The sequence below is a fragment of the Natator depressus genome, chromosome 1 (genome assembly GCF_965152275.1).
Source record: "Natator depressus isolate rNatDep1 chromosome 1, rNatDep2.hap1, whole genome shotgun sequence".
Taxonomy (NCBI): Eukaryota; Metazoa; Chordata; order Testudines; family Cheloniidae; genus Natator; species Natator depressus.
In genome coordinates this window covers 137,668,187-137,679,444 of record NC_134234.1, presented here as the reverse complement: position 1 = coordinate 137,679,444, position 11,258 = coordinate 137,668,187, and the positions used below count along the sequence as shown (strand labels likewise).

Sequence of the window (11,258 nt, the reverse complement as noted above, 5' to 3'; positions counted from 1 at the left end):
ATACATGCTGTTCTTGACCTGAATTATTGTTGTTTTCTTTCATAGTGGTGTGAACACAACATCGAGATAATAAACCAATCATTTATGGCATCTGATTATGTGAGGAGCATGTAGATAATGTCTGTGGTGCAGTATGCACATTGATTAGTGGCCAGGGTTAGCATGTAGATGAAGGGGTAAACCCTCTCTATAATCCCTGCTTTGTTGACAGCTGCTCTGTTTATTTTGGAATAAGGGTATCAGTTGCCAGCAAGTGTCACAGGAGAGCTTGCTGCATGTATGAACCAGGAAGAATAAGAGCTGCTTCAGAGAGAGGATCCCAGCCACGCTCTTGCTGCTCTGAAGGGTGGGAGGGAGAGAGACACACAGGAAGAGAGAGAGACAAAAATCCCAGGCCTTGGGGAGATGAGAAGCAGAAGCAACTCTGGAGTCCGCTTGGATGGCTATGCCCGACTGGTTCAACAGACCATTTTATGTCATCAGGTGAGTGCAGAGTCAGTGCAGAGAAGAGTGGGACCCTTACACTCCTCCACCAACCCCGTAGGGCCTTTATTTTGAGGGAGTATTTTTTTTCTTTTATGAATTTTTTTTTAACCTTACTTACTCATTATTTCAGTCGGCTGTGTGGGATTCCTGATATGAATTCAGTGGGCTGGTTAATTGCTTAGCGGACGTGACTGAGTACTGGTTTGAGGCAGATCCAAGAGCAGCGCCCGTACTTTTGGAGTATGTGTGTGGAGCTCATTATTGTATGGAGCAGAGTATGTTGGTTCAGCGTGTTGCAATAGGGAGCAGGGTATGTTTGTACAATCTGTTATTGTAGGAAATAGAGTATTTGTGGAGAGTTATGCTATGAAGTATTTCTTATAACGTGGTGTGGTATGAGGTGGAGTGTATTGTACAAATTAAGTGGAGTATTAGTTTAGGAAGAGAATAGAGAGTGGTGTACTGAGGCAGTGCCACAGATAGATGTCCTGTACTGATTTAATTCAGTAATATGGATGTTGGACATACAGCATTCATAAAGATAGAAAAATATCTTCTCTGTAAAGTAAATGGTGGCTTCTTTTCATTTTGAGTGGGCATCAAGTAAAATTAGTCACTGTAACTCGACAAGGATACTCAGTAGCTGATTATACAAGACTTGAAAAAGCATAACCATTGTATGTGGAAACCCAGTAAGTTCTTAAATGTTATTTTAATGTTGTTGTTTGTGGTTATGTTCAATGGCTTGCCTTCACGCTCAGATATGTGAGCTTGCATTATTGTGTATCTTTTGAAACTGGTGTACATAGGCATAACAGTGACTTTCAGATACGTGGCTATGAATGTCATTTAGCTGAAAGTAAGACTGAATCCGAAATAGAGCTGGTTCAGTTACCAGCAAACATAATTTGTTTAGTATGTGTTTATTACAATACACTTCGTACCAGAATCTTTGGCCAGATTCTCTTCTCAGTCACACTGGTGAAAATCTACAATCACTATGTTAACTTTAGTGGAGTGACTTTAGATTTATATAGCAGTGTAACTCAGATCAGACTCTGACCCCTTGTTGTGTGGCTTGGATACATACATAGTAAAAGAATGACACTCTCAAGGCTGGTAGGCAAAAAATCTGACCTACTATACGTTTTGGCTCATGGACATGCATAAACACCTACCATATTGTTCTCCATTTGCTCAGATCATCTATTACATCCTTAAGAACAGACATAGGGTGCAGAAAAGTTAGTGTCCTTTGAGATGGTGGGTGGTTCAATTCAAATAGTTCAGCATATAAAGATGAGAACAAGGAATTTTTTCCATGAGTCAGTTTCCAAATATACTTATTACTAAGCACTGAAAGAGGCTGCAAGGCAGTGGAGGAGGGTGTTACGGACCCAAACCTGCTCACGCTGAAGTCAATAGGAGTTTTGCCATTTCAGATCCATTTTGTATATTTGTGAATTCTTGTGTTTGGAAAGCATATGTTACAAGCAAAATAGAAATCTAATAAAAAGGAATGATGTATTTAATGTATACTGGAGTAGATTATTGGTTTTATTCCAGTTTATACCAGATGACCTATAATCTTCAAATCACAGATTACATTTTTTGTGCAAAATATAAGTGAAACATTGAAGTCAGAGCTCCTTGCAGGACTGGTGCCATAGTGAACGTTTTCTGTTAACATATATGACCCTCGCAGCAGGGTGGATTTGATTTAAATCACTAGTCATTTAATCATGGATTTCTACATAAAAGTGCATTCTTGTTGGTTGTTATAACCTTAATACATATTCTTCACAATGCAGAGATAGATGTAGGTTTCATTTTTGGAAGGTACACACTATACATTTTTAACGTGGTTTATTTTGAAAACTTTTCAGATTAGTTTTACAGCTGTATCAGAAAATGAATGATTGCTTGCTTATTTCATTTACCAAAGGTAATTGAAGCAGATATTTATGAAGTCATTGGGAGGTGAACTATCTCCAATTTAACAGGTTAATAATCATTAATATTTGGAGGATTTTCTTTCCATGCTGTATTAGGAGGAGAACATCACCAGATGGACATTTAAATTATTTTATTTAACTAAAATAACAACGTTATGTATTCTGGATTTTTTTTCTTCAACAGCAAACATATAATATTTTAACAAAATAAGCATATGAATATTTGAATTTAGTTAAACATTCACATTTTTTAAAATCAGATTTGTTTTTGTTAAAATTGTTTTTAACTAAAATAGTTAAATCAAATATTAAAAAAAAATTAAATTGACTATATCAGCCATGTCAACATGAGAAACTTAAAATATTGGCTTCTGCAGCTAGCTCAGTTGTCTTCACCTTCATTTTCCTGTTTGTTCATAATCTGGAAAAGAAAAACCAGCTTTCCTGCTTTTTCAGGTCCCAAACGATTTCTCAATTTGGAATGAATTAGTCCGAAGGAAGAAAATATTCTTTCTACACCGGCAGAAGAAGGTACTGCAGTTAAAAGTGAGATTATCACTTCAACAGTCTCGGAATCCAAGTGCTTAAGTGACTTTCACCAGTTCACTGGTGTGACTTTCTTTAAAACATCATAAGAAAACATATATTTCTTGAATGGTTCACTCTTAGCTCTGAAGTTTATTATAGTTGGCATTATGGAGGGATGATTGCTGGATTTCCATGCCATAGCCAACTCCTCTTCTTCAGCAGTTAAGGTTTGACCCTGTTACCAAGTATTGAGAATATTTGCAAGAAAATGAGCTGGAGATAGTGCTTGTCCCATTCCTTTTTTTAATGCTTGTGATTTAATTCTGTCATTGTATATTTCTCTTTTTAAGATCTCACTCAGTTCCCTCCAAATTTCAACAGCGTCAGCAATAAAACAGCTATATCCCTGCATTTTGTTCAAGGCTACAGAAATAGGCTTCAGGGTACTCAGCATGTGTTCAACATTTCTCTCAAGCCCAATGTTGAGAACTTTGGCTGTGACAGTGCCATCTGTTTTTTCACGATTTTGTTCACAAACTGTCATCAGATTAGGCCAGTTCTTGATATAATGCTCAAACCAGTCCACTACTGAGTTCAATCTCACATCTTGTGGGAGAGTTATCTTGGTTCCTCCCACTTTTTTCAGAGCAGCTGCTGCAAAGTGGCTGTTACGGAAGTATTTTGCAATTTCAACAACATTAGCCTTTATTTCTGGAACGCTGAAGTCTTTAGCTAGGAGGTGCATCAAATGAGCACTGCAACCATACATTATTAGCTTGGGACTCTCTTCTAATTTTCTTCTCATCTTGGAAACATTTGCAGCATTGTCTGTGACCAAGCTGCATACTAGACATTTGAATTATTTTTCACAGTTTGTTATAGCTTTTACTATAGCTATACTATACTATATACTATATATATATACTATACTATATATATATAGTATATAGTATATATACTATATATATAGTATATATATATATAGTATATACTATATACTATACTATAGCTACTTCTTGTAAGTATTCTGCTGTGTGTGCATTTCCTGATGTATCAGTTGTTTCTGTATGGAAGACATTCCCTTCTTCTGCTGTCACGCAAGCACATACAACAGAATCATTATGGACATTGCTCCACCCATCAAGACTCAGGTTAACAATTTCACTCTCTAGACCTTTTGCACACTGCTCAATTTCTCTTTCATACACTTTATCCAGCAATTTGCCTGTGAAATCTGCTCTGTTGGATGGACTGTATCCTGCTCTTAATCACTGAACCATGTTAATGAAGTATGGGTTCTCAGTCATATGGAAAAGAGAGTTTATTGCATAAACAAACGAGGCAGTTTTTTCACCAGTTACCTCTTTTTGTAATCCGCTGGTTCTTATCCCAAATTTATCTATGGTGGTTTCTGGATTATGGAGGTTTTTTTTTCTTTTTGCTACAGGTGATATATGTGACATGATGTGACTGAAATGCTGTCATTGGCAGATAACTCTGAAACTATAGAAAATGATGGTGATCTTGAAAGTGGATAGTCTTCAGAATCCTATATGTTGAGGATGGATTCTCCTAAACAAAATAAATCAATGCAGTTATTTAATTACCATTACCATACTGCTCATTTAGTATTACTCATTGCATTCGCTAACATTCAGTACTACTTTAAAGGTGAAATTGTAAAAGGAAGATCTGCCTATTTCAGCTATTTATTTTTTATCACAACTGCAGCTAAAATGATAGTACCATAGAGTAACAACTATATTTTTTTGCTCAAACATGAGAATTCAAGAATAGTCCATAGGGAATACAGGCAGTGCTTAAGAAAGAGGTATGAAATAAAAAAGTTTACCAACCTGAAGATCCTGCATGTTCAGACATGTTCCTTTCATCATCTTCAGTGCAGCTTCCTCCTGAGAAGGAACACTTCTCATGATGATGTTTCATTCGAACAATCAGGCCTTGCATTTCTTTCTTGCACTGTTTGCATTCTGCGCGCATTCCTGTCTTACCCAAAGGTAGATGAACTTCAAACTGGGTCTGTTTTACGGCCTGTTGCCATTATAGGTTTTTCCTTCTAGTGAGAGAATGGTATGGTAGATCTCAAATCAATGAAGGCTACACTCAAAAATACCTCAAGACTTCTGGAATATGCTGCTCGACACAAAAGTGAAACTGTTTAATTGCCTGTTCCTCCCATTTCACATTTATCTCAAGACTTCTTCTCCTTAGAATCATAGAATATCAGGGTTGGAAGGGACCCCAGAAGGTCATCTAGTCCAACCCCCTGCTCGAAGCAGGACCAATTCCCAGTTAAATCATCCCAGCCAGGGCTTTGTCAAGCCTGACCTTAAAAACCTCTAAGGAAGGAGATTCTACCACCTCCCTAGGTAACGCATTCCAGTGTTTCACCACCCTCTTAGTGAAAAAGTTTTTCCTAATATCCAATCTAAACCTCCCCCATTGCAACTTGAGACCATTACTCCTCGTTCTGTCATCTGCTACCATTGAGAACAGTCTAGAGCCATCCTCTTTGGAACCCCCTTTCAGGTAGTTGAAAGCAGCTATCAAATCCCCCCTCATTCTTCTCTTCTGCAGACTAAACAATCCCAGCTCCCTCAGCCTCTCTTCATAAGTCATGTGCTCTAGACCCCTAATCATTTTTGTTGCCCTTCGCTGGACTCTCTCCAATTTCTCCACATCCTTCTTGTAGTGTGGGGCCCAAAACTGGACACAGTACTCCAGATGAGGCCTCACCAGTGTCGAATAGAGGGGAACGATCACATCCCTCGATCTGCTCGCTATGCCCCTACTTATACATCCCAAAATGCCATTGGCCTTCTTGGCAACAAGGGCACACTGTTGACTCATATCCAGCTTCTCGTCCACTGTCACCCCTAGGTCCTTTTCCGCAGAACTGCTGCCTAGCCATTCGGTCCCTAGTCTGTAGCGGTGCATTGGATTCTTCCATCCTAAGTGCAGGACCCTGCACTTATCCTTATTGAACCTCATCAGATTTCTTTTGGCCCAATCCTCCAATTTGTCTAGGTCCTTCTGTATCCTATCCCTCCCCTCCAGCGTATCTACCACTCCTCCCAGTTTAGTATCATCTGCAAATTTGCTGAGAGTGCAATCCACACCATCCTCCAGATCATTTATGAAGATATTGAACAAAACCGGCCCCAGGATCGACCCCTGGGGCACTCCACTTGACACCGGCTGCCAACTAGACATGGAGCCATTGATCACTACCCGTTGAGCCCGACAATCTAGCCAGCTTTCTACCCACCTTATATAGTGCATTCATCTAGCCCATACTTCCTTAACTTGCTGACAAGAATACTGTGGGAGACCGTGTCAAAAGCTTTGCTAAAGTCAAGAAACAATACATCCACTGCTTTCCCTTCATCCACAGAACCAGTAATCTCATCATAAAAGGCGATTAGATTAGTCAGGCATGACCTTCCCTTGGTGAATCCATGCTGACTGTTCCTGATCACTTTCCTCTCATGTAAGTGCTTCAGGATTGATTCTTTGAGGACCTGCTCCATGATTTTTCCAGGGACTGAGGTGAGGCTGACTGGCCTGTAGTTCCCAGGATCCTCCTCCTTCCCTTTTTTAAAGATTGGCACTACATTAGCCTTTTTCCAGTCATCCGGGACTTCCCCCGTTCGCCACGAGTTTTCAAAGATAATGGCCAAGGGCTCTGCAATCACAGCCGCCAATTCCTTCAGCACTCTCGGATGTAACTCGTCCGGCCCCATGGACTTGTGCACGTCCAGCTTTTCTAAATAGTCCCTAACCACCTCTATCTCCACAGAGGGCTGGCCATCTCTTCCCCATTCTGTGAATAGATCCTTGTCCAGATCTATTCCATCCCCAACAATCTTCAATTCATTGAACTTTTTAAAACTTTGCACTTTTAGAGAGAGGTAAGGGATTGACTCTGTACACAAATTTGCAGAGGGACAATAGGGTTGAGGTCTGTTATTTCTCACCTCTATTTATTTATTTATTTATTTATTTAAAAACATTTTTGCTGTTAACAAGCATGTTATCTCTGGAGACACAAATCCACAGTTTGAGAACTCCAAAACTAAGCATCTCTGATGGTATCTTCTACACTGAGCACTGAGTCCCATTGGGTAGATAGAAAGATTAACCTAAGTAATCTATATAGAAGCTCCTGGAACCCCATAAGATTGGGTCCCTAGTCCATGAACTATTAGAACTCTTTTACAAAACTTTTCTTAAACATTACATGAATATGTTGTCTCCCACTATAGAATTAGAATTTATAATCCCTATTCCATGATGAGATGTTATAGCTCAAAGATATATCTTAATTAAAACTAACTTTAGATAGGGTTTTTTCCTCAAAAAGCATTTTATCAAAAAAATCCGATTTAAATAAAACTGATTTTTTTGAAAAAAAATATTTTAAGTAATTGATTTGTATCCACCCTGCCTTGCAGTGTATAGACATCTCCGTGATAGGTGCTTTAGAAATGTAGGTGGATAGATTAGATTTAAGTCCTTAATTGGAGTTAATATGATGGAGAAGGTGTAGCTATGATCATATGTTAGTTAATGTTGAGGAAAATCCAGTGGGGAAAATGTTCAGTATGTTTCCTTCACCTGCAATATCATTATTCTTCTGATACAATTATTTTATTTCTATAACAGCTTTTATTTAAAGAGTATTGCACTATATTATTTATACCCTCTATAGCCTGGTGTACAGAAGAATGATGACTCAACTATTTTATTTCACCCATTGATTTAGGTTGGTATTTTTTGCATTTTTTGTGTTTTATCCAATGTCAATATCCATTTTATGAAAAAAAAATTAAGTTTTTCTTTTTAAAAAAAGTATTACATGGGGTATTTAAGGAGAAAAGAATATGTAGCTAAAATAGAAATCATTAAATGTCAGCTGATAAAAATAAGATAATCAGAAGTGGTCACAAAAATACATTACAGTCAACTTCATACAATCAAACCCAGCTGGAGTTTAGTGACGGTCTGACTTTAATATCAGTACTCTGCTAGATCAAAGCAGAGGTTATATAAGTCTATGTGTTTGCTAAACTATGCTCTGAGTGAAACTCTGATCTCCGTTATCTCAATTTAATTCTGTAGTAGCTCCAGTGTGGTCAATGAAATTACTCGATTTTTACAGCAATGAAAGTGAGATCGGAATCTGGTCTTTTTAGCAGATTCTTGTTTCCAGACAAATAGATGTAGTGAAATGCAAATATATTAAATAGAAAGACACAGCACACACAATTAAGTAACAATTTAAGGCCTCAGTTTGGCAATCAGATCTCTGCAACAGAGCCTTCTGTCCTTGTAGAACCCCATTGACTTCAGTGGGGTTCCTTGGCACATGGATCTGCTCATGCAGATCTCATTGGGAGGCCCTCATCCTACAAACTAAATTAAATTTTATAATCACATGGTGGGCCTAATGCTACATGGTGCCCAGACATTCTTTTGATGTCCATGGGAGTTGAGCATACCCAGTACTTCATAGTTCACACTCAGTATCTTGCAGGGGTGGACTCTGTGTATACTAGCAGGAGGAACTGAGAAAAAAATCCTAATTTTTAAGAGTAGGCATTTTATGAAGCAAACTTTTAAAAATATTAGTCAGTTAATGTTTCTTCCTGTGAATTGATAGTACCATGATGCTACAGAATTACCTTTGTTCATGAAGTTTCACAAAAGGCCTGATCCAATTTCCATTAAAGTCCAGAGTGGACTTAACCTAGATAATCAGGACTTGACTGAAAAGTTAAGTCCCTCTGATTCTAATGTAGAGGGGGAGAAGGGATTGCCTCTAGATCTTGTTGTATGTTTTCTTAATTCAGCACCTTTTAAAACTTTGAAAGCAGGTAGGTCCCTGGTGGTTGATGAGTCTCCCAGTGTCTTGTGTGAACATTGACATTTTTGGAGGAACAATCTTAGTGCTGTTTAGAATTTTCCATTGCACAACTGGCACCAGGCCCAGAATGTAGCTGCTAGGGGGCTTGAAGTGCAATCTCTGCAGGGCTAGAATTACAGCTACGTAGACTTTCTTTGTATGGCAAGTGAGGGATGAACAAAAAAAGACTGGGCAAAATAGCTAGAAATATGAGATTTGCCTTTTAGGCTCATCCTTCTTCCTAGTGTAATTAGCTTAGACCGCAGGTGGCTTCTGCTGAATCACTTTTTCTTTTTTTCCTGTTTATCTTCTGCTTTTGCTTTTTCCCCATTTGGAAATGTCTTTGAGCAGTTAATCCCCGTTTGGGTATTTACATGACATATGGAATGTTCCATTCATAAAGCTAGCATCAGAGAGATTATTCTGCACTCATCCAATCTCTGTTATTTGAACTATAAGCTCTTTGGGACAGAGACCATCTCTACAATGTAGATGTTTATACAGTGTGTGCTATATGAGTAGGCTGTGTGGCACTGATCCCTGATTTAGGTCACTGAATGCTACTTTCTTCTAATAATAAATGAGAATACTGATTATATACCGGTAATGTTTACCTGGCTGCCACCCGTGTCTTCATTCAAATCCCTCCTAAAAAGCGTACGAGAAGACAGGTGATGTTTCCTCCCCTGCAAAACAACCTCTTCCCAGAAAATAAGGTGTTCTAAACATTTAACTGAACCAACATATGCCAATAATGAGTCCGTGTGTAATTCTGTTATTTGTAACCCTTGTCTTTCTGCACACCAGCCTAAACCCCTGTTTGTTGCTCTCACTGGGGCTTGGTTCTGCACCACAGACATCAATGGTGCAGGCTCAGGCACTAAATACATGATAAGCTCTTTGAGTTGGGAACCTTCTCTTTTTATTTGTTCTGAATATTGCTAGGTCAGTAGATGAATCATATGCTCTTGGGTGGGATGAGAACTGCTCAGCTGTATGTCATAGCCTCTATGCTACTAGCAGTCAAAGGAGATTCTCCTTTACCTCAAGTTTTGGGAGTCTGGTGGGAAGATCAAGGTTGTATCCCACTGTGAATTTATGAATGGCCATTGTCTAAGTGCAGGTAAGTGTATGAAGTCTTATGTGGTCCTGTGTTTCTTACATCATCAATTGATATGGAAAGTGCTGCTGTAGTTAAATAAGATGACTTTTCAGGTGAACAGTGTGTGCTGTTCTGGTTTTCTTTTCTTTCCGATTAGAATCCAGTTACTGGACTGCTTTCGGCCAGCACGGAGCAAAAGGATGCTTGGGTCCGGGATAATGTCTACAGCATTCTGGCTGTGTGGGGTCTGGGAATGGCTTATCGGAAGAATGCAGACCGGGATGAGGATAAAGCAAAAGCCTATGAACTTGAGCAGGTATGTCTAAATATTACATGTAGTAAATGTATTGTTTATTGTCTCTCAGCTTTTCTTTCATGTGATGGTGATTTTATTTTATGCTGTATTTATTGTTTATATTGCTGTTGTGCCCAGGATATAGAAGGGTTTCCAGACACATAAAGTCTGGGCTGGTGCTGGCACTTTCCATCTGTTTTTCTTGGGTACTTATCTAGCCCATGTTACAGTAGTATCTGAGATATCACAATCTCTAATGTGTTTGTCTCCCTAACATCCCTGTGGGATACGGAAGTACTGTTATCCCCATTGTACAGATAGGGAACTAAGGCATAGAGAGACTAAGGGACTTGCCCAAGGTCACATGGGAAGTCTGTGGTGCAGCAGGAAATTGAACCTTGGTCTCCCAGGTCCCAGGCTAGCACCCTAGCCACTGGACCATCCTTTCTCTCTAAACAATTTATAATCTAAGGTCCCAATCCTCCAAACACCCACATGGTTAACTCTAAGCAGTCCCATTAAAGTCAGAAGCCACGTGCATAAGCATTTGCAAGATCAGGGCCTAAGAAGGAAAAACATCAGGGTGGCCGTGCGGGGGTGGGGGAGGAGGAGACAGTGTACAAGAAAAGCCATGAGAGTGATAATTGGCACATGTGCTGTTAGTTCTATTGTATTAAAATTGTAGTATTAATGATTTGATTTATTATTATTATTATTATTTATTATTCATATGGGGAGGGTTGAGGTAAGGGAATGGTAAGAAGGGTGGCTTTAATAGGAGCAATGCGTGGGGGTAGGGAGGGATGGAGAGTACAGATGGCTGGCAGAGCAAGACTAGCTATGAAGGGACAGTGAGGGAGAGGAGCAGCATGAGGTTGGGAGAAGAGCCATAAGGTTGATTCTCCCACTCCATGTAGTTGGGATGATACATTTGTCCAGTGGGCATTTCTGCAGTGTCGTCTTGCA

The 11,258-nt window shown here is 39.2% G+C and overlaps 1 protein-coding gene across 6 annotated transcripts in view; it reads left to right on the top strand.

Annotated features, from left to right (window-relative positions):
• PHKA2 (phosphorylase kinase regulatory subunit alpha 2) overlaps positions 1-11,258 on the top strand; it is a 73,299-nt gene that overhangs the window by 1,455 nt on the left and 60,586 nt on the right. For 4 of the 6 annotated variants that reach the window (XM_074967735.1, XM_074967727.1, XM_074967754.1 and 1 more), the window contains exons 2-3: positions 236-483; positions 10,155-10,313. In XM_074967735.1, the coding sequence (XP_074823836.1) occupies positions 406-483; positions 10,155-10,313 (237 nt within the window). In that variant the 5' untranslated portion in view covers positions 236-405. Of the gene's footprint in view, positions 1-235; positions 484-762; positions 797-2,897; positions 2,973-10,154; positions 10,314-11,258 lie in introns of those variants that run through there. The other 2 variants (XM_074967763.1, XM_074967744.1) reach the window with 2 other exon arrangements.